At 39.0% G+C, this 24088-nt stretch overlaps 1 protein-coding gene across 1 annotated transcript in view; it reads right to left on the bottom strand.

Annotated features, from left to right (window-relative positions):
• Esyt2 (extended synaptotagmin-like protein 2) overlaps positions 1-24088 on the bottom strand; it is a 33879-nt gene that overhangs the window by 6219 nt on the left and 3572 nt on the right. The window contains exons 2-15 of the mRNA XM_019047286.2: positions 18173-18214; positions 15494-15634; positions 11066-11142; positions 6319-6385; positions 5593-5738; positions 5108-5228; positions 4535-4705; positions 3932-4020; positions 3593-3641; positions 2811-2900; positions 2408-2494; positions 1514-1672; positions 945-1097; positions 275-479 (exon numbers count right to left, since the gene is read on the bottom strand). Coding sequence (XP_018902831.2) covers positions 275-479; positions 945-1097; positions 1514-1672; positions 2408-2494; positions 2811-2900; positions 3593-3641; positions 3932-4020; positions 4535-4705; positions 5108-5228; positions 5593-5738; positions 6319-6385; positions 11066-11142; positions 15494-15634; positions 18173-18214 — 1597 coding nt within the window. The remainder of the gene's footprint in view (positions 1-274; positions 480-944; positions 1098-1513; positions 1673-2407; positions 2495-2810; positions 2901-3592; positions 3642-3931; positions 4021-4534; positions 4706-5107; positions 5229-5592; positions 5739-6318; positions 6386-11065; positions 11143-15493; positions 15635-18172; positions 18215-24088) is intronic.

The following is a 24088-nucleotide window of genomic DNA, read 5'->3' as shown; positions in this document are numbered from 1 at the left end:
TTTTAAAAACTCTGTGCCTTTTCTTCTCCTTGCAAAGAAAACTTCGTGAAAACTTCAAGGAATGACATTGATTTGTTCTCCTTCAAAAAAATAAAATGACAGCGGAGATTTTTAAAGACCACATACCAGATACATGGTCTGGTCGTTTCACCATATATATCTTACTGTTTCTTTGGCAAAAATGTTAGATAAACGCTCTTCTAAGCAATGGTGCCAAAAGTTCAATTATGAGATTTTTGATGCTACAAATAAATAACAAAAGAAAAATTCTTACCAGAATCAATTTTGTCCTCTGTTTCTTCAGGCACTGTAGATTTTACCGTATCACCGCCACCAGCGTTTCCACCACCACCACCAGGTAAAATTACCGACATTGAGCTGCTACTAGAGGTTCTTGAGCCTATACTCCTATTTCGGGACATTTGACTGGCTGTCCTTGTAATAGCAGGTTGTGGGGCCATTTCAGATGTCTTCAGAATCTGTAATTGTATTGATTAAAGTAAACCACCATGAAAAGAAAAGAAACGTTGTGATATTGAACCCAATTTGATAAGATACTGAGTGAGTAGGCAACTTTTAGTGAAATGAGAGCAATGTTTCCAAAAGTCTGAAAAAAATATTTATAATTAAAAAAGTGATTCAAAGTTTGATCTTTATGTTAAGCATTAAGGAGGAATGAAACCTCAAACCTTTTTTTATTTGTTCTGCGTAAATTGCACTTGGTTCATTCTTTTGAAATACTGCCCAGTTTTGCTGTAAACTTTTCGCAAATAACAGATATGACACAGAGCAATATTTTTGTCAACTATTCTTAAAAATGTAATGAAATCCCATAAATTAAAGAAGGACTGTTTGCGCAGGAAAAATCAAGAGAAATAGCTTTCCAAAACTGAACAGTCAGTTCCCCGCAGATAAAACATTAAAAAAACTAAATGAATACTCACTCGTAACTGCATTGATAAAATTATTTTACTGTCACTGCCTGCCTTCTGGAGGGTGAAAGGCTCAGACGAAATCTCTAAATCCTTCTTTTCCAGTAGTTGTTCTAGAGTGTAATCTAACCGACCGATTTCTCCCTCAGTTTTTTGGTCAAAGATCTGGAAAAAGAGGTCACAATTCATGGGCTGAATACTTTTACAGCTTAACCACAATCAAAAATACACATGTAACTATTAGAGATACTAAGGAACTTAATAATTCTGTATAATTTCATTTGTTGGCTTTCTCCGGAAATAAATTTGTGGAAAAGAGAAAACTTATAATATACTTAGTGGGAATAAATTTTCCTATTAGTGTACTAACATGTTTAGCTTCGTCTGGGATTATCAATAATAAAGATATCACATTCCACACCAGCAAAATTTAATTCATTTTTGTCCAATTAGTGCAAACATAAACAGAAAAAGTTATTTCAAGGGAAACAATGAAGAAGAATGAATTATTTCCCCCCATCAGTTTTCTGCAAAATGAATTTCAGAACAAAATTTTTGTTTGTCACTTATATCAAACTTACCTTAACACGCAAGGAATCTGTTTCAGGGTTGCCAACTAAAAGCGTGAATCCTTGCTCAAAAACTGGGCAGTCTGTTCTGTACTGAACATTAGTTTTCACAACTTTATTTCCAACGTTCAAGGAAACATATGGATCTGGTTTACTCTGAGTTCGAGCATTCTAAAAAAAAAAATAAATACATAAATAAATAAAAAAAAGTTACAATCAATAAAAATGTTCCTTTCGGATGAAAAGTTCCAATATATGACTGTTCATGTGGCACAGGGCCTTAGCTCATAGGCTTACAATATCCTATGATACAACTTTTGTTGATTTGCAATGAAAACTGGATTTTGAGATTTTGATAGAACACTCTCCAGAATCCTGAAGAATAAGCTACAGGTGGCTTAGTTTATATGTCCAGTTTTTTAACAAGGCATGATGAACAGAGTTATTACAACACAAATAAAAACAAATTATCCTTGGAATTATCATGATCAATTGATGGGAAGTTGGTAAAATGCAGCAGAAAAGAAAATGAGTTGTTCATTTTCCTTTTTCAGGACTATTTGGACATATTTCTGCCAAACGGAAATATGTGCATTAAGACATAAGCCCTGAGACCTATAAAAATATATGCATACGGAGGCTCACGGCATAATGTACATAGTTCCGTTTGGCAGAAATACGTCCATTTATGTTTTCCTTCTTAATAATATAAATTTATTCAGTGATCACTAGGATGTCGCTTCCATCAAGAGAAAGCCACTTGTTTTAGATACGGTTGAGCATAAATGGAATGTAAATTTTCAATCCATGAATGTTGCCTGGTTCTTGATGCTCCTATCTGCTTTTAAGAAGTTTTACCAGGTCCTCAGACACTGAAAAATATTTAAAATTAACGAAATAATTTACCGGCAGGTTCTTGGCAGAATCAACATAAACAGTCAAAAGAGCACTGCTCATTGATGTGACGCGCAGCAATTGAGTTTCAGCTAAAGCCTAGAGAAGAAAAATTGAACAAAATTAATCAATGCGTGGAAACAATACATCTACAACAAATTAATAATCTGATCAGTCAGAGAAATTTTTGTAAGTCTTGTAAGTTGGAAAGAAAAGTTGACAGCATGACATACATTCCATACTTGAACACTTTTCTAAAGTGACTACTATAATTGACAGTTTACTGTATGTGCTTCCATCACAAATTCCTTTAAAGATAATGAGAGAGTGAATTATCTTCTAAGCTTTAAGATTTAAGAAGCATGCTCCTTAGTTACCTATCAAAATTTTTAGACCACTTTGATAATTTACGCACCGTTGCTAACAACTTAGTGTCCTTTGTAATTGTCAACCAAGAAAGTCGAAGATGAACCATACCATGAGTAGCCTCTTCCAAGGTGACCCACTGAAATAAAAGAAAACGGATTATTAAGAGGGAAAACACTAAAAGACGTAGTCTGAATTGTAACAACCTGGCAGTATTTTACCACCAGATATGTAGGGAGTACAGAATTTTTGCTAGGAGGATGAATGATACTGAGGATCTCTCCCTAAATGTATGCAAATTTTACACTTATAGCGAACACAATACGCGTAACATTTTGACCATCTAAAAACATAGACCATAATACAAAATGTAGCTGAAAACTTTTATAGGGGTAAAAAATGAAAATGGGACAAAAGCAATCAAAGTAAACGGCATTATAGATTCAGAAATGGTTAATGCCCAGAACTGAAATGAGTGTAAAAGACTTGAGAGTCTTTGAAGCTTTCATAAAAGTTTTTTGCAAGTTGAAAGATGATGTCTTCCAAAAAGGAACGACTAGTTTCCAAACGGGAACATGCACATTTACAGATGGTTACAATTTACAGTTTTAGCACTATCTAGAAATGGATATGTTCCTTTTTAGAAACAACCCATTCAGGTAAGATCGAAGCTGTATTTTCCTCATAAGACAAAACAGGGACATGTACAAAATGACGATTTAGTTGCCTGCTTTGTATGACAGAATTCAACACCGTTAGATACATACAAATGAATCTCAAAATTTATCTTCAAGGCGGTACACTTAAATATTACTCTTATTCAATACTTACAGAATCAACTCCACCTTTTTTAACAACATTGTGTATGTCCACTGTAGCTCTGAAAAAAGATAAAATATTTGCATTCAACTCTTGTTTACAAAGTCACTGAGAAATTCATGATGCCTCCTCAGCAAAATAAATGCATTTTTTGGCAAAGTTTTAAAAAATACTAATTTGATCACAACTACAAGTTGCACTGTCAAACCTGAGCTTTACAAAAATGATTTTGTACCTGACTGGTACCACAAGACTGGTAAAATTAATAAATAAAATAATAACAAAATCTATTAGTGGAACCAATTTGAAAAAGATTTTAAGGTTCACAGCAAAAAGAAGTGAGTGACTTACTTTCCGAGGCTCGAATCTTTTTTCTTCAGCTTGTCTTCATCATAAAGTTGGAGTGCTAATTCTTGACCCCGTGATGAGTAAACAACCATCTGTTCCCCATGAAAGAGACAAAATATATGTAAGAGTGTACAGAGGCAAATTTAGAACAATTATACTAAAATGATATGATAACTATGATTTGAAAGTTTCAGAATTTAAATTATTAAATTGCATTTGTCTCGTTTTCAAAATTAATTAATTAAAATGACCGTGAAGATTAAAATCAACAAGAGGAGGCATTTCATCATTATCTGATTTCTGTTCCAGATAGACAATCCATGTAAATTCCAAAAATGGCTAACATATACTGGAAATGAATTTCTGTAGAACGGGCTCCATTAAAAATTTGTATGATCCCTTCTTCACTGAGATGTTTTCTTCAGTAAAACTTTAGGTCGCTCTTGAAAAAGGTTTTGGTGAGAGTCAAAAGACCACTATTTAACCGTAAAATTAACATACCTACTTATATGTGAGTGAGAGAGAGAGCTTGGGTAAATAGGAACTAGAATAAGTTAAAATAGGGGCCTGAATAATGAATCTAAATTAAGTTTAAAAAGATCTTACCTCACACCAGTAATCCCATTTGGGATCAAGAGTAGAGTCAATTGTGGGCGTACGGTAAGTTTGGGCCCCTAAGGTAAGGATTACGTAAGGGTCTGACGTATTTTTACCAACCATTTTCATGTCTTTTGCCATCAAATGTTTACCTTCAACAACGTGAATCCTTAGAACACCCTAGAATTAGGGAAAAAAAGAATTAAACTCCAGGTAACATTCACAGAAAAACTGCACTTCATTAGGCATAGAGAGCCCAGCTGCAAAAACAAAACCATACAAACTCAATTCCTTATTTTGGGAGAGACCCTCTCAAATTTGAGACCATTTAATCATTACAGAATAAATTTTGGATCATTTTAAAGTCAGCAGGATTTGTGGAAGATGAGAGGATACTAGGTAAAATTTTACTGAGACGTTTCGATTTTGGTGCATTTCATTTCAGCCTTGTTTCCTGTATTCCATTTTATTTTTTTGTAATTTTACTGTAGTATCATGGATTGCTCTTAAAATTATTGTCTTTAATTGGATTTTATATTCAGGAAATTAATAAAACTGAATTCAGTAAGCTTGATTACTTACTTCCGGCTGCGGTGTCTTGAGCGTCTGACTAGGTACAGTAGTACTGAGAATAATTGGCAATTTGTTTGGTAAAACCATCATAGCACCAATTTGTTCTACTACGATTCGATGTAACATATCGCTGAAAAAACGAATTTACAAATTAGGTGAATCATAACTAGGTTCTAGAAAAATGAGCCAATTGTTGAAAATAAAATTGAAGAGATTTGCTATTATTTTTTATATTCTGTGCGCTCATTCTGATTTTAATCTATTTTCTTCTTGTCTGATCTTTCCTTTCTTTTGAAAAATCATATTAGACATGGGAGAGTCTAATACATATTAGTCTAAATGGAGAACAAGGGCACCACAAAAACAATTATTTTCATACATAACTGGATACATACATACATTCAACATTAATGGATTATAGAATGCAAGAAGAAACTATACAATTGATAGATAACTTTAAGCAAGTAAGTTCCAGAAAAGACAAGATGTTTTACCTCAGCCCAGGAGCATCCAACATGTCAAGAGCACCAACTAGATTAAAATCAAGAGTAGGGTTGTTCAAAAAGAACATTTGCACACCACCCACAAGTGGTATCGTGGGTATTAGAGGTTTCATTATAACCCGCATCATCCCATGGATCTGAAATTTTCAAAATTTGATGCAAAAGGCCACTCAGTTAAAAAAAAGACAGAAAAAGCAAAAAATTTAAAACTGAAACGCTAGGAGCGGAGGGATTGAACATAATCACACAATTTAGTTGAAAAATGGTGTACTAGCAACAAAATTTTTGGAAATTGAATTTTTGATAGATAACGATTTTTACTTAAACCACCATTGTATGCACCATTGTATCAAGCAAAATCTTTGAGATCGCTTCCAAAATTTTCTCCTACACCCCCATCCCTCCCAAAACAAAAGTTCAAAAAGGTCTTATTTGATGAGGGAAAACAATTTTGTTGCGATATTTACAGAGTTTAGAAATTGGCTTCAATATATGTCAATCATTGTGCAAATAAATCTGCAAAATATATTTTGCGATTCCTACACACAATTTTTTCTTAAAAAAGATTAATTTAACGAAAGAGGAATGATCAAGGATGGAGGTATCAGAATATTCGCCAGTATTTAAATTAAATAATATAAATGCTAAGGAGAAATATTTCGGGCCTTCAATTGAAAAATGTTCAGATCTGTTTGTTACAGAAAGTTATTAAATTACCTGGAAATCCTTGATGCCACCAGACACACCGCTTACAGTGAAAGATATATCACAATCGCCTGCATAACTGGATAGACAAAAAGCCATCAAATTAATAATTTTTTTAGGTAGTTTGTTATTTATACATTAGATAATAATTTTCAGTGAAAAAATTCTCAGTTTCTTTCAAAAAGTATGACACTTAAATGTTTCAGATTCAAATAAGTCATCCTGTTCGAATTTGATAAATGGTGGAAATATAATGAAAAAGCGAATTGAAGGCTGAACAGCCCGAAAGTCTGCAATGCTAGGATGCTCAGGGGGTCTTCAGCTGCATAGAATAACATTAGTAAGCCTTGACAATCAAGCTCGGAAATATTTGATTCCTCTTGCATCAATACACTCTGAAAACTTAGGAGAGAAACCTCTGAGCAGGCGGCTGTAAGAAAGAGGTTGTTCCATCTACCATTGAAACTGGGCCCAGAATGAAATCTCCTCATCTTTTCAGGTATCAAAGGGCATGGTCAGGGACACCCAAAAATGGTTGAATTTTTTCCAAATTCCCCCCTGGGGAGGGGGGGCGGGGGGTTATATGAAAAACGGTTTTTTGGCTATAACTTTTGAACGGTTTAAGATATCGATTTGAACTTTTTTTAAATGAAAGGTCGTTTAAAGAGCTTTCTTTTGGTATATTATGTTTTATAGTTAGGTCAATTTTTGACCAATTTATGGCCTGTCAAAAATTTTCCATGAGTCCAAAAATCAGATTTCTGTAGTTTAGAGCAGCGACGATCGCATGCAGATGAACAAAAAACTGTTCAACTTATAGCCCTCTCTCTGACGGTTAAAATGAGCCCAAGATCATCTTGGGGAAACGATTTGTCTCCGAGTTATGCTTCTTCAAAGTTGGCGCGGCGGGGTCCGCTTCCGCGGGGCAGCGCTCCGGAGTACGATAGTTCACTCCCACCCCCCTCCCGTCATGCCACGCGACGCAAACCGAGGAAGACTACCTTTAATGATCATTTGAACAGATAAATGCACACAATATACGCTATTATGGTGTACAAGTATTATTAAAATTATATTAATATAATAAATAGAAGAGTGGAATCTCACCGAATTTATCATCACCGCAATCCATAGGATCATCGGCAGTGTGATCCGCATTTTCATCCTCATCTTCGTCGTCTGAAAAGCCAAAATCGACTTTTCTGAGAGGGAAGCATTCATTCAAAAAGGCTGAAGGCGCTGGGTTTTTGTGATAGCGCCCGTAAAACAAATACCACAGTATAGTTACGACGTGAGCACAAGGATTGATGGTACGCGCACCGTTCTTACATGTGCAGTAACTTGCTTTAATGGCCTCGCTGGATTTTTTACTGGTGTCGATTAATATAAATATATGATATTCTTTTTTTGATTTATGCCTCGATAGGATCCGCGATCGAAGAAAAAGAGGCGAATTTACGGAAATATCATATTTTTGAAAATCTGGCAAAAAGTTATCCTTCGTCACTTGAAAGCAATATTTTCCATTATCAAAGTGGTCTGCAATATAACTTGCTGCAAGTCCAATTTGATAACTTCCCGAGAGGGTGTCAAGATCTTCGCTCCTCCACTGTTCTAAATTTTTAAAATGATCTGTCGTCAGGTTTTCAAAAACTACTTTTTTTCGGAGCCATTTCTCGTCCTCAACAATTTGTTGCACAATATTCGGCTCATTTAATTTTTGGAGCATTTGAATGGCAATTTTTTTTCGTCACCATCACTTTGCAGGCGTTGAAAATATAAATTATGTATCGCGGACACTATGCGATAGTCGTCAAACAAATTGCCGGATCCAGGTATATTGCTTCTCATTTTATAGAGCGTTTTCAATATAATTTTAATAATACTTGTACACCATAATAGCGTATATTGTGTGCATTTATCTGTTCAAATGATCATTAAAGGTAGTCTTCCTCGGTTTGCGTCGCGTGGCATGACGGGAGGGGGGTGGGAGTGAACTATCGTACTCCGGAGCGCTGCCCCGCGGAAGCGGACCCCGCCGCGCCAACTTTGAAGAAGCATAACTCGGAGACAAATCGTTTCCCCAAGATGATCTTGGGCTCATTTTAACCGTCAGAGAGAGGGCTATAAGTTGAACAGTTTTTTGTTCATCTGCATGCGATCGTCGCTGCTCTAAACTACAGAAATCTGATTTTTGGACTCATGGAAAATTTTTGACAGGCCATAAATTGGTCAAAAATTGACCTAACTATAAAACATAATATACCAAAAGAAAGCTCTTTAAACGACCTTTCATTTAAAAAAAAGTTCAAATCGATATCTTAAACCGTTCAAAAGTTATAGCCAAAAAACCGTTTTTCATATAACCCCCCGCCCCCCCTCCCCAGGGGGGAATTTGGAAAAAATTCAACCATTTTTGGGTGTCCCTGACCATGCCCTTTGATACCTGAAAAGATGAGGAGATTTCATTCTGGGCCCAGTTTCAATGGTAGATGGAACAACCTCTTTGCTCTGTCTCGGTCGCACACAGAAAATATGCCCTAGACTGTGACAAATCACCTCAATAAGGGATTTGATATTCAAGCAAACTAACTAATTATTCCCAAAACAGTCATAATACCAAGGAGCATCGTGAATTCCTGGTGAAAAGTATTACATCAAATTATGATCAGGGCCAGATCTAAGGGGTGGCCACATGGGCTGCGGCCCTTGGCAGCAAATTTGGGGGGGCGGTAAATTTTGCAACTTTTTTAACTGTATGCGTAAAAAAATCGATTCAGAAAAAAAAATTACAAACGAGAAAAGGCGACAAAATCTCTCATTTCTTGACAGTATTGTAATTTCTAATTTTGTCGTCTTTCGGTGATACAAGAGACAGCACCTTTAATAAGTCGAGTTAAGAGAGAAACCCAACATGCAATTTGGCCTAGACGGTGCATAACGTTTGCGCACAATTTTTTTACCGATAACGTTTGCACACACTTTTCACGAATATCATTTGCGCACACTTTTTACCGATAACGTTTGCGCACACTGCACTATTTGGCAACGCTGCAATGATGCTACGCGTGTCACCTTTTAAGCTTCTCCTTCTTGATTTTGAATCTGCAGCTCACAATTCCGCTAAACGTGCTTTTCAACCGTTAAAATAAGGGGCTGTAGATTTCATCTTGGTCAAAGTTGGTGGCGGCGTATTCAAAAATATCCAAGGCTACGCTACGCATTCACCCGGCAGGAAAAAAAAGGAGAGCAACTGGAACTTCAACAGTGGCTACGTTTATTTTTTTCCTTATCTTATTTGCCCCCCGATGATGTTCCCACTGCATTTTATGAACTGGGCGCAACTACACCTAATGTAAACGGCGTTTCTCAATTTCTTAGTTACATCCGGCGAAATTACATTGATACTACATTGTTCCCACCTGATATGTGGGCAAGTCCTCTCACTTACGACGCTTGCACGACAGCAAATGGCGTTGAAAGCTTTAACAGGAAGCTTAGCGGGGAGTTTTACTATCATCTTCCGAATGTCTACGAAGCCTCTCAACAATTTTTTAACGCTCAGAATATAGTGTCTTTGAAAATTAAATCAGTGAGAAATGATGAGGTGTTCACTAAACGGAATGATCAACAAAGAAAAGATGTTGAAATTATTGTTTTAACCAATTCGCATCTCGATAAGGACCTGAAAATTTCGGAGTTTCTGAGTTTCTGATTGCTAATTGGAATTTATTTAAATGAAAATTTCCCCTCGTCCGTTTATAAATTATCCGTCCGTTGAATTGTCTTATCACGAAGCGATACAACTGACGCATCATTGAAGCGTTGCCAAATAGTGCAGTGTGCGCAAACGTTATCGGTAAAAAGTGTGCGCAAATGATATTCGTGAAAAGCGTGCGCAAACGTTATCGGTAAGAAAAGTGTGCGCAAACGTTATGCAGCCGGCCTAGAACGGCGCGGCGCAGAGAGCAATGATGGAGAGGACTTGAGATGAGAAGGAGAAGCCCGCGCCTCGGCGCGGCGGCGGTCGGCATTTAACACATATTAGCGCCTACAAGACTGCATGAATACTTCACGCATTGTGTCAGACACAGTGCGGTCAGCAGCGGCCGGCGAGAAATGCATAGCGCCTACAAGACTGTATGAATACTTCACGCATTGCGTCAGACACAAAGCGGTCAGCAGCGGCCGGCGAGAAATGCATAGCGCCTACAAGACTGCATGAATACTTCACGCATTGCTCCAAATACAGTGCGGTCAGTGCGGCGCGGCGGCAGAAGTTAAAATTATTAAACCACATTTATGTTTATTCTTTCATAATTTTTTCGTTCAATACTCATAAATGGAAGGGGTTGTCCACACAGAAATAGGTTTACGGAACTTGACTTTGGCGCGAAGTTCCGTGAACTTTTGCTAAGTAGTGTCGTCAGGGCTTTCGCAAATATGTGTCCAACACAAATAAACGCGTCTTATGCACCTCTCCCCCTCCGGCACGTTCACTTGATAGTTTTTATTGATGTATACAAACGAATAAGAAGGGGGCTGCAAAATACAGGCGGCCCATGGGCGGCAAGTAGGTAAATCTGGCCCTGATTATGATAGTAATAATTTAGCCAGTGGTCTTTTGCTAAAAATAATTAATTCAAAAATAATCTTAGAGAAAATTCATGCTCTCATGAATGAATTTCCATTAAATACTTGGCACTGCCTCCAAGGGAAAAATAAGTTTTTCAAGTGAATTTCAGAAGATAGTACTCACGAAATTTCCATGTCCATGATGATTTCATCCCTTGCAACGTGTTTTTCATAGACTTTGATGCCACCAATGCGTGGAGGCTGAAAGATGAAAAGAGGGGGAAAATTAGAGAATTTTAACTTACTTGACTACATACTACATATCTATTTTATAGTTGCATTGAACACATTAGACAGCTTAAAACTAAAAACCTACTTACTATATAGACAGTGAAAGTTTTATGGAAATAGGATAATTATGAAAAGGTGATGGATTTTTTCATTCATTAATTTTTTGTATTATTTTGCAATAACAGACAATTATATGATCACCTCCTGTTGTCTTACAAGGGCTGAAAGACGGCAGATCTTCTCACTTCACAGACTAGATTATGGTTAATAATTGAGCCATTAGGGTCAGGTACAAGCTCCCATTGCTCTCAAGCTCTTGTATAATGGAGGCAATCTTAATTCCTCCGTAAAATTCCTTCGCTCTGGGCATCAAAGTATTTTAACTTTACAGTAGCCCTCATTGCATAACCGTTAAAATGAAGGAGCGTTCTAATCCACGCAGAGACTACGCGATGTTGAGGGCGGTATCGCAGAAGCTCAACGCCAGTAGACCTTGGGGAGGGGTGGTAATGAGCCCATGCCCCCCCCCCCCCCCCAAAAAAAAAAAAATTACACACAAAATTTGACTAACTACCTCACTAAATTTTACTTTTTTCTTCTTAGGTTTCCATTCAATTATTATTCGGTAATGGAGAGGACACTATTCCCACATTGAAATCTTTTCCAAATCAACCCTAGGCCTAGCTCTGCGCTGGAAACTTTGCCTTTTCCTTGAGAAATTTCGTCCAATCAATTTAACATTTTTGTGAAGTTTAATCCTGCCGGAGAAAATTTTGTTCCCCAACAGCCTTTCCCTCCCCAAAGTGGCATCATTCGATGAATCCAGTCAAAAAGCACGTAACGCCGATTCTGATGTTCTGCAAATCTCCACTCATATTTATTTTTTTAATTTCTTATTTTTAAAAGAACGAACAGTTTTATTTGATTTTTCCTGCGAATTTTCTTCACTCATTCAAATCTATTTACAGAAATTTTTTTACAAAATAAATTAATTATTAAAATTTAAAAATATTTACAAAAAAAAAGAACAAGATAAAAAGGAAAAGTTTTCGACTTTAACCGTTGACATCCCTCGCACTGAAAAAAAATGTCAACTCGTTGGTATTTTTCTTTCGTTTTAAAATCATGAAACACTTGACAACTGAGGGTCAGAGGGCAGGGCAGGAATTCTCCTGGCAGCTATAAAATCACGAACAACCGGGGCCAGCCATTTAAGCGAGGACTTGGAGCAAATATTACGTGTAGAAGGTAACATCAAAGTTAATGATCTCATCATCGATCGTCGTTTGATGATCTCAAGTCAGGGTTGCCAGCCAACCAAAGAACAGTGGCGATTGCCACAATGTATTAACATTAGATTTCGTTTATTTAAATAAATGGAAACTAAATTTATAGTTAGAGACTGGGAATTCAAAAACACGGTGAGCACTGTTGACCATTATGCTAAGATTGTGCATGTTGCTCATTTATGTGAAAGAACCTAAATGCCCTCACTCTGCAGACTTTTTATTGGGAAATTCTTTAACAAGATGTAAGTGTTTTCAGTTAACATTGGTTCAGTGGAAAAAATATAAATGAGGTCATTTGTATAATCTAACTCCCATTCGATCTATGTTAAAAAGACTTGTTAATACCTAGCTCAGGAGTTAATTTCTACACTTCCCGTTGTGTGAATCGTTTTCTGTGTAAAATTTTGAGGAGAAAACATGCGACGTTCTCCTCTAATATAGACCTTCTCTGGTGGCCCATTGCGCAAAATTTTTAGCATCGACTTAATTTTGTACTAATTTTGAGCGAGCACGAAATATATAAGAGAGCGCCATTGGAGGAGTATCCAACCAATATTAATATAAGCGAGAGAATAAAATAGGCGAACTCTCTATTGTTTTCGGCAAACCGGCACGAAACGCGTGAGGGAACACGAGAATTTGTTGTAGCCGGGCTTTAAAACAAGAGCCGCACGGTGGATTCGTCGCTCCTCTGACGTAAGAGCGTAACTCGATTTCCACTTGAGCCCTGATGTCCATAAAATACCAGGCTTTTCAGGGCTTATGCGGGAATCGAGATCCGCCCTTACGTCAGAGGAGCGGCGAATTGTGCTCGAGGAGATGAGCCGTGACCTTAAGGTCACCTGTCGCAGCTGACCGCCACCGGCTGGAACTCGGCATTTAGCTCCTATTGAGACGTTCGACAGCGCTCATAAATCAGCTCCTGCCCCACCGCATCCTTGTGACGTCATTGGTTAGTCTCCGGCTGTTTTTACGTCTTGCCAGCTCCGTTCCAACTTCTGTAGAATAAGATGTTAATTTCACCGGCCAAGTCCAACTCGCCGACTTGTGCAAATAACGGCCGATGGAGTTACTTACTTGGGTATGCGAATCATGAATGAGTCGCTTTAATTAGTTTCTTACGTGCAAGTACAAAGCGCTTTGAAGCTTGAGTCTAGAAAGGTAAATACCATCGCCTGGATTTTAGGTAGGCACTTGCCCTCCTCGAATCAGAATCCAGCGGACTGATTGAAATTGATGGAAAAAACTAAAGAAAAGAAGAATAAGGGGAAAAGGAGCTATCCTATTGGTGGAAGCGGGCTGCTGAAATAGATAAAAGAGGTAAATAGACCTACTAATGGCAACTACTAACCTACCAGGGGATCCTACAATGTTGGTCCATCATCCCCCCCCCCTTCCCCTTATTCTAGAAGAAACACCTGTTTCAACCAGTGGGATCGCTCCATACTCTCTATGCCTTCTTTGTCTATCGCTTCGCCTGATAAATTCAATAATCAGATGAGCAGATATCTGCATCCCCCCCCCCCCCCACGGAGTGATGTGAGAGATTTTGCTAGGAAAGAGCGTGGCACATCTTTCATCTTAGAAATCGTGAGAGGGTCAATTTTTCTGTAAGAACAGCTCAAAATTGCTCCTGAGACGACTCGAGTTTTCAAAACCTTCCCGCGGAACCTAAAACCTCAGGAGCGGAACTATCATCCTTGTCGAACCGGCTGGAAAGGAGGGGGGGGGGGGGGGGGGGGGCGCAACACTACGAGAAATCTGAAAATTGAAGAAAGAAATTTTAAAAAAGGATCGCGATCGCAATTGCAGCATTGCTTCGTGCAATTGCGCTGGCAAAAATTTAGGGATACGGGAGTTGTGGCATCCCTAATTACCTACGCGACGGGACTCGCGATCTCGCATCAGTGGCGTGGCGTGAATTGCGATGGATCGATTGTTATGCCATTTCAACATATGATAAAGAATCGATTATGAAGGTGTTCGCTGCGAGAACCCTGTTTATCGATCCTTTTCCATAGGTTTAAATGGCATAACAATCAATACATCGTAATTCACACCACGCCGCTGTCTCGCATCCTTCGTCTCTCTGATATCTCGCAGGTTACGAAGTTATTAAATCAATTTTGTGCAAACAGATGGCGTAAACGTGCATTTTGTACCTGGCTTCCAAGCCTTGAAGCACAGGCGATAATTTGACTTATGACGTAGATAGGATTGCGTTAGCTTGACGAAAGATGACGTCACAATAGGGGTTATAGTCTCTATGGATGAGGATCGTATTCCAGGATGTAAATGACTATAAAGTGAGGAGGGGCTAATTTTGACACAGGCTTCCTTCATCCAATACTTTTCTTGGCGAATACTTCCTTTAATTTTCACACGACGTTGTTTCCCTTATGGAAGAACGTAACTGTACTTCAATGTTGTCAAATTTCCTCTCGTAAACTGCATTTTCACTAGCCGAATCTTCAGCATTTCTGACTGAAATTTCCACCGATTTTTCTTCGGACCACATACAAAAATCATAAAAATGTTGGGACAAAAATTACGTGGGTACATTCTTGTAAAAAATTGAATTATTTTAGTCAATTTTGCAACTCTGGAATGGAGTTACGTTCATTTGTGCTGGAAACGACGACGAGAGCAATTTGTAAAGTAAACAAATTTTATATGTGGGAACCGACGCACAGTGGTACGAGCTAATAGAAGAGGTCGGACATGAAATTTTTGGCGAAAATTTCAATTTTTGATGTTCATTTTGTCATAAATTCTATTTCAAGGGGTGTTTCTGAGAGGAAATTTCACAAAAAAACCAATGGAACCACCTTTAAACTTTTTTGTCTTATATTTTCGAAAATATAAGCTTTCAAAGTTTTCAAATTTTGTCCGACTCCTCCTATTGATTCGGTCCACTGTGCGACGATGATTGTAAGTGTCGTCCTCGACAGTGAAGACGGTAAAATGACAATGAACAGGGTGATTGATGCTGAGAGTTGCGGAGAAGGTGTAAGGATATCTCAGATACTTACGATAGCTCCGAGTCTAATCTTTCCGAATTGGAAGTTTTTGAGTTTGTACTGAACCAAGTTCTCCCGGATGCTCGGTTCTATGGTATCCTTGATTAAGTTGTACATATAATGGTTGATGTTCGGCCACATCTGCTTCAGGATCTGTTCCAGAAAATAAAATTTGAACAAATTGAAATAAACGCGAACTGACGTATTTCTACGCAGAAAGGAACTAAAAAAGAATTAAATCAAGAGGAACCGTGAGCAGGAAAACTCAACGTACATGGTTCCATGATTCCTTATTTAGTTATTTTATGACCGGGGTGGTCATCGAGGGATCCAGTTACATAGGATGATCCAGAAGTCTCGTACGACCCTTATAACCCCAAGGGTTTTACGAGCTTTTCAGGGTGACCCCCTTGAAATTTTGGGGGGTTCAAGAGGTCGTTTCCTTCGACCTGGAAGCACTCACAGAATGGAGATGTTGCATGTGTGAGGAATTTGCGATTTGATTAATGATTCTTACGTAAAAGTTCGCGAGAAACACGATGATTCCACTGGTTTTCTCTGAAATCAACTCCTTAGCTCAAAAAAAGCTCTCAAGTTGAGGCCAAAATGGAGGGGATATCCCACGCTATCCTAAGAGTCCACCTCTACAACAAGACAAACTCTCCATGCAAAAGATAGGGAGCGAATACATTGACAGGGCAGCCACTTTATTTGGGGACTCTAAAATTGAAAACACGGCAATCCTGCTAATGTATTTGCCTATCTTTTGCATGGAGAGTTTGTCTTGATGTAGAGGTGGACTCTAAGGATAGCGTGGGATATCCCCTCCATTTTGGCCTCAACTTGAGAGCTTTTTTTGAGCTTAGGAGAAAACGAGTGGCACTATCGTGTTTTTCGCGAACTTTTACATGAGAATCAAAAGTCAAATCGCAAATTCCTCACACACGCAACATCTCCATTACAAGTCTCCGTCTCAATTTGTTTAAAAATTGAAAGGGTTATGCTTGGTTCTAGTGATGCGAGCTATTGGGTCACCCTGTTACAGATGCTCGGCCCTTTTTAAAAACGTTTTTACACTTTTTACGATTTCTTAGCCTTATTCCTACTTAAAACCTAACAAGCAGAGGAAGGTTGGTGAGGAGAGTAAATCATCTCTTCCTTTGACTAAGGCATAATCCTTCTTTGCCTAGCCATTACCGTATCAAGCACGTGTGAGTTTAAAAGTGATAACATTGATAAAAATGTGATAAAAGTCTTTATCATAACGGACAGTCATCAAAACTTAAATGATAGATACAAATTCATTCATGAACTTCTATACTCTTGCGGTCATCATTTTGGATACCCTCTCATCCTACGTGCTCAAACCAATTCTTTCCTCAAGCAGGGGTACATTCAGGGCCGGATTTACCCAATGTAAACGCTCCAGTCGCAAAGTTGATTTTTTCCCCTTCAAATCTTTTTGACGATGACATTTTCCACTGTTTCTCATGGGCTGATATTTGAGTCCGTAGAGAGCTCTCTCCTCTTCTTTCCCCTCAAAACGCGTGCCAAAATCGCCTCAACTTGCGTTCAAGTAGGGTTTTTTCAAATTTTATCGAAGGAGGTCCTCACGACCCCCCTCTAATGGGCGAGTTAACAACTGAACTCTCCTTCCTCGAGGAGATTTTCGGGGGGTCCGCACCACAGACTGCACTTATGGGTAAAAAAAACCTAAATCTGTCCCTAGGTCCATTAATCCACATTCTCTATCTCATTCGCATCGTAAATGAATATATTTTGAACAATGGAGATGTTGCATGAGATTTGACTGTTGATTCTTCTGTAAAAGTTCGCGAGAAACACGATGTGGCCACTGGTTTTCTCTGAAATCAACTCCCAAGCTCAAAAAAGCTCACAAGTTGAGGCCAGAATGGAGGGGATATCCCACGCTATCCTGAGAGTCCACCTCTACATCAAAACAAACTCTCCATGCAAAGATAGGGGGCAAATACATTGACAGGGCTGCCACTTCATTTGGGGACTCTGAAACTGAAAACACGGCATCACTGCTAATGTATTTGCTCCCTATCTTTGCATGGAGAGTTTATCTTGATGTAGAGGTGGACTCTCAGGATAGCGTGGGATATCTCCTCCATTTTGGCCTCAACTTGAGAGCTTTTTTTGAGCTTGGGAGATGATTTCAGAGAAAACCAGTAGCACCATCGTGTTTCTCGCAACCTTTTACATAAGAATCAACAGTCAAATCGCAAATTCCTCACACATGCAACTTCTCCACTGTATCCAGTTGAGCAGTTGATTTCCTGAGCATGAGTGATTCGTTTTCCTCGTGAAATTTTGAGGAGGTAATATGTTACCTACGCAGTTCTTAAATTCATAAATTTTACGGTGGCTGATTCATCTCCCACGATAAAAGCGATTTTAGCAAAACCTTGTATTCGTAAATTAAATTAAATACGATGATCAAGACTAAAAAGTTAAATGAGGGGGGGGGGGGGGGGGCTACTTTTTTTCGCTTTCATTCGAGTATGCCAAATCAAAAAAACTAAACGCAGGACAATGAATAAGTAGGGACACATTTTTCCGTTCCGAAATGACGTCATATTGGTTGCCATTCTTGTACCTAGATCGTAAAGTCAAATAAAATTTCAGGAGGGTTTGCTAGGTACTGATCAAGTTGGCAGCACTTACCACATTGAGCCATTCCGCACGCTCGACGTCCGGGAAAAACACCTGTAACAATAAAAGATGACATTAATGAGGCAAGTTCTGTAAAATAGATTATCCTCTCTGAAAATAAAGATTTAAATTTATGAGGGATTATTGGTACGACCTCTAACCATCTGAAAAAGGACGACAAGGAAGGGTGAAAGTTGAACTTTCGCAAGATAAATTCCGTCATCAAAATTTTCCGCAGAAAACTTTGAAGTATCATAAACTTCTAAAGGTAGCTTATACCTGGGGGAAAATCTAAAAAAACAGTATTTTCCACTTGAATCAGAACCTAGATTCAAACCTTTCATTTTTTTCGAGGGTGGGAGGTTTCAAACCTCCCTAATTTTGAGCAACCCCAACTTTAACCTTTCTCAAATTTCAAAAATAAGAGAGCAAAGACACCTCAACGACTCAACGTGCGTTGATGACGGTGTAGAGATACAACTATTCGTGCTTCATGGGTGTTGCATCTGCAAAATTGATGGCGCCGACATGGCGAGAACTCGCAACGCTCCGTTACATACTGTCAATGAGGCGTCGCGTCGCTCATATTCGGGAGCAAAATTAAAAAAAGAAGGCCCGATTACGTCTTTCCTATCTTCAGCTGTGTCCCTCACTTAGTCTCTGAAGTACAAAGACTATACAAACAAGACTAACGGAACCAACCTAACATGGAAGTAGACCAAGGGAGAGGACGCGTGTTGATGACGGCGCAGAGATACAACTATTCGTACTTGATGGATGCCCGTGTTGCGTTTGTATAATTGAAGGCGCCATGGCGCGAGGCTTGAAATTGCAATGCTACGCTCTATGCTGCCAATAAGGCTTCGCTTTGCTTGGATTCGGGAGAAAAGTTAAGAAACGAGGCCAAATACATCTCTTCAATTTTCAGCTATGTTCGATATTAGATTTTTTTCTATTTTCAATGTGACGTCTGATTCTTTATTTAGGATGTACTTGTAGACCTGTGCCTAAAGCTCGTATACACTAGCCCCACATACATATACAACCTGCGAGGCACGTGTTTCCAGCAAGTTTCGGGTCAGTTCGACATGGCTTGTGCATCTAAGGGTTAATTATTTCCTTATGAAGGCCCCATGATAAGGTGCACATCTTGATCCAGAGTGGTTCAGGGAGAGATGTGGACGGGGGGGGGGGGGTGTCCAGGGGGTCTCGACCCCTCCATGACCGGAACATTTCTTTGAAAAATGGTAATTTGTCGGGATTTTAGGGAAATAATACCTGCGACCCCCACTCCATGAAAAATTGATCATGGGATAACCCCCCCCCCCCCCTTCCATGAAAGACTTCTTTCGACGGCACTGAAAGCCCGAAAAACATAAAGTAAGACACAGTAATTTTCCAGGAATTTCATAAAAATTGTCTAATCATGACGCTAGGTAAATGACATTGCGTGGCTTCCGCTTCCCCTCCCAATGATCTTTCCTGAGTGTTTCCTATATTTTCCCTTCGTCTTGTCTTGATTCGAAAGTGGAAAGAAAAAGCAGACCTCAGCAATGAAATCATTCAGGCGGCCAAACTAAAATTTTCACTGTAAAAATTGCAGTAAGAATAATTCAGTAAAAAGCCAAAACTCCCTGGGTTACGGGTTTTTCACTATGTTTTGGAGGGGTTTTCCTAAATTCTTCGAGTTTTCCATGGATTTCCCATCCACATTAAATTCTCTGTACTTCATTCTCCGACGACCCCTACATTATTTCGGACGGAGGCTATTATTTGGCTGGATACAGTGACAAGAGTTCATCTTGTTATTACTAAAAGAGACCCCATAGAGAGAAAAAAGGAGGTGTTTGCATTTCGGGCACCTTGGATGACGTAGGTCGGTATACAACGAGTTTATCATCGATTTTCTTGGAAATTGTGTAATTTATGGAAAAAAGTCATTCTATAAAAAGTGCTTGAAATTATATCATGAGTTGATTTAAGCAAAAAAAATCGGACATTATGGTCCGTTTTCCATACTTCGAATTCCGGATTTCGCTGGCCAGGTTGTACCGACCTACGTCACAGGGTAAACAAACCTCAAGGTTCAAATACCTCCTTTTTTTCTCTAAGAGACCCTAATTTTTTTCCTTTTGATTTTGATTTTTATGAATATTGGGCTTTGTTTTTTCCTCAAGACGGTGACGGCCTAGCTTAGTGCTAGAATCCTGCCTCAGTGCAAACGGATGGGAATACAGTCTACGATGGACCCGTTGGTATACCTAACGAAATAGCGTCATATGTTCTCTTCCTCCAAGTGCGCTTTTCGATTGCATCACAAAACGCAGGCGTTGCATCCTTGGCGAGACAATGTATCCGGGACCGATGACGTTTGGTCAACTGATTGTTCATTTTCTATATTCTCCGCACTCCTTATTTCAGAGTTTCAAGGCTCTTTCCACTGAGGCGAATCCGTCGAAGAATTTCAGTTGGGTGTTTCGTTATCACGTTGGTACCGTAAAGGTACCTGCCGAGATATTTTTTAAAAAAATTAGGGTACCTACTCCTTCAGAAAATGATTTTTCCCTAGCTTTTCAAATTTCCCTGGTTGTGACCGACCTGACTAGTGGATAAATATCTTGATGAAAAATGATTTAGTTACCGTTGGTTAACTGAGCCTACTTCGGTGACTAATTAGGCAAGTCATTTCTAACACAAGTTTGTGTTGGCGAGACCCAAAGAATCCAAAACTTAAAAACGATGTACTGCTTACAGATCGACGAATGAAGTAAAAAAAATACGTGATTCTGATTGCAACATCGAGTAACTTCGCATGTTTTATTTATTTAAAAAAAAGACCACATTTTTAATGGAAATTATACGTGATTTTTTAAACTCATTTAGATATCTTCAGACGTGATTTTTTTAAACTCATTTAGAATTCATAAAAAAATTCGAGAAAATATTTCAATCGGTTTTTTTTCCTTTTTTATGAATTTTATTGGAGATTTTAAAAAATGAAAGTACGCAATTTCCGACTTTAGCCATCGATTATGCTCGACTCTATCGATATTAGTTTGGCAGCAAGGTAAACAATTTTGTTGATATTCTTTTTCTCTGAGCCACGCGCACCTGCCTCCCTGATTACGTCATCGAGTAAAAATTCTGAGTTGGCCACCGCCTTTTTTTCTGTCTTTCTTGACGATCCTTGCCGGTCTCCTTTATTAGAGGCGAAACGTTGTGATAAGAGAAATTTTACGACTTTGAAGCGCCGAGACCGAAGCGTACTCTTCGTGTAGACCAAAACATTTGTTTGAGGGGGGGGGGGGGGGGGGGGGGGCGGCTAAATCGTACTGTTTATCACATAAAAAAAAGCTAATGTGGTGTTGCGTTATCTCACCTGCCTCACGGCACCACTACCATGACACGACGCGACGGAACCTGCTTCCAAAAGAGGAGATGACTCGGATTCCTTGGCTTGCTTTGCGATACATCGATTGAGCTACCATTTAAACCCATGGAAAAGGATCGATAAACAGGATGTTCGCAACGAACACCTTAATAATCGATTCTTTACAATAACTTCAAATGGGGGGAAATATCGATAATCGATCATTCACGCCTCACCACGTATGTATAATAATGGAGAAGAGGAAGATAACGCAACGCACTGAACAAAAATCTTGACTATGTCTAGGCTGTCTCTGTCTTTGCATATTAAGAAAAGTAAATAATCGGCATGATTCTAAGCTGCGTTGCCAGATCATGATTACAATGGGTCGGAGGCACCCATCTTTTAAATTCATTTTCTGAGAGTACAAAGTGACCTAAGCTCCCAGGAATTTTTTCATATTTTTTTTTTCAATCTCCGTCAAATTTCAATTTCCGTAAATTCGCCTTCTAGGCAGTAGAATTGGCGAACTAACAGTGCGCAATTATTTAGTGAGGTTCTTGTTGACCGGAAGACGGAATAAATTGAAATTTCATGAAATATTTCACGACGCTTCACGAGTTTCACACAACCCGCATCTTAAAGTGCGGGAAAATGCTGCATCAATTTTCTCCGCCCGCGCAGATTTCCCACCTCGCGCCGCTCGTAAAGTGTAGAGTGCCTGTATAGCGAGAGTACAGACAGATTTGAAACTCCGAAAATCCACCAGGCCTTCACCGATGCCTCCGCAAATAAAGTTAGGGCCCAGAAATGCAGCCAACCTATGAATTTCAACTATCCAGAGCGATTTCCTAATACAATTGTTACGAACTATCGTTTATAAAACACGTATTTGACATAGTTTTTGCACAAATTTACTCATTTTTGCGGAAGAACGCTCATTTATGTACATTCTTGGCCATCTTGGTTAGAATTGGAATCTGCAGACTGGCAGTGAAATTTTGTGCGATAGAAGTTGGTTAGAAGGGTGGCTGCACTTATGGGCCATAAGCCCTTCATGAAGCGATCTGCATACTCTCGCTGTAAGCCCTTTCCACACGTTGCAAGTTCTGCTGCAAGTGAGCCGAAAGTGGGAGTCATCACTCATCGATGATCGTGAAATTTGCGGGCGGGACGCAAATTTCACGATCATCGATGAGTGATGACTCCCACTTTCGGCTCACTTGCAGCAAAACTTGCAACGTGTGGAAAGGGCTATACAGGTACTCTAGTAAAGTGCAACGGTCTATCAGCGTTGAGCGCGGTTCGGGCGCGACCGATGTGGTGCAGCTGTCAGATGCGTTCTCTGAAGCCATCAGAGAAAAAACGTTGCTGATTTTTCATGGATTACTCGATGACAAACTTTCGTCAAATGACTATCATGGCGCGGCTCAAATACGCTCAGCGGCCTTGCCCAGCACCTTTGATAGGTGCTGGGCGATTGCGCTGTTCGATGACCCGCCATGACTGTCATCGGGTAATTAGCGAGAAGTCAGCAAGTTTTCAAGAACGATCGTCAAACGCTCGACGGTACTCATCGGGTAACCGACAGTTGACCTGATGCCTTTACAGAGCGCATCTCTCGTTGACCAGAAGACAGGAACAATTGAAAGACGAAATATTTCGAAAATTGTCATAAGATTCACGAGACACGAAGCTGCGTTTATGAAAACTTAGAACAATTCATTTCAGGAAAAGGTACCTCGTATCCGAGAGTACGGAATTCCAACGAAGATACAACAGTCATGAATCCGGAAAATGAACCGAATCCAGTTGCGGAAATTCGCCTATTAACAACACGTTATTTTAACTTGCATTGAATGAGACACTCATTAACTAGAAGTGGTAGAGAATTGAAATCCCAGAATAGAATTTCAACCGAGTATGGATGAACAAAGATTACCAAATTTCCTCAGATAGAATATTTTTCTTTGAGAAAAGTTGTTGAATTTTGGACGATTTAACGAACACCAGCCTAACTACGTATACAAAAATCGTCGTCTATTTCTCTCTCGTTTTTTACACCTAATTTTTTAACAAAAAATTAGGGAGGTGACATTCTGACTCGAAATAGTGTGAGTTTTATTCCTGACATTCGAGGAAAAATTGACAGAAAAAGTCAAGCTAAGCGTTATGTTCGATTTGTAACGAAAAGATAAAACATGAAAGGAAATTAAATGGCTTGAAATGCATTTCAGTTGATTCTGGTTACCCAATCTATCCTCCCTTGAGATCGCAAATAAAATTCTCTGAACAATTGAAAAAAAAAAAATTCATAAGCTTCCCAGATAGTTCGCATTTTATCATACAAAATTCAGCAACGGTCGAGGGCTCAAACCCCAAGTAGCATTTCTCAGCGGAAAAATCGCTATATATTGCGATTTAATCGGCGATAAAATCGCCAGAATCATCAACATCTGAGCGATTATCCTCGACCTTATCGCGATAAAATCGCGCTTTCATCGCCTGACAATCAATTGCGATATTTTCTAAATGAAAATCGCGGTAATGGCGATTTA

Source organism: Bemisia tabaci, chromosome 2 (assembly GCF_918797505.1).
Source record: "Bemisia tabaci chromosome 2, PGI_BMITA_v3".
Taxonomy (NCBI): domain Eukaryota; kingdom Metazoa; phylum Arthropoda; class Insecta; order Hemiptera; family Aleyrodidae; genus Bemisia; species Bemisia tabaci.
This window is presented reverse-complemented; position numbering and strand designations above follow the sequence as displayed.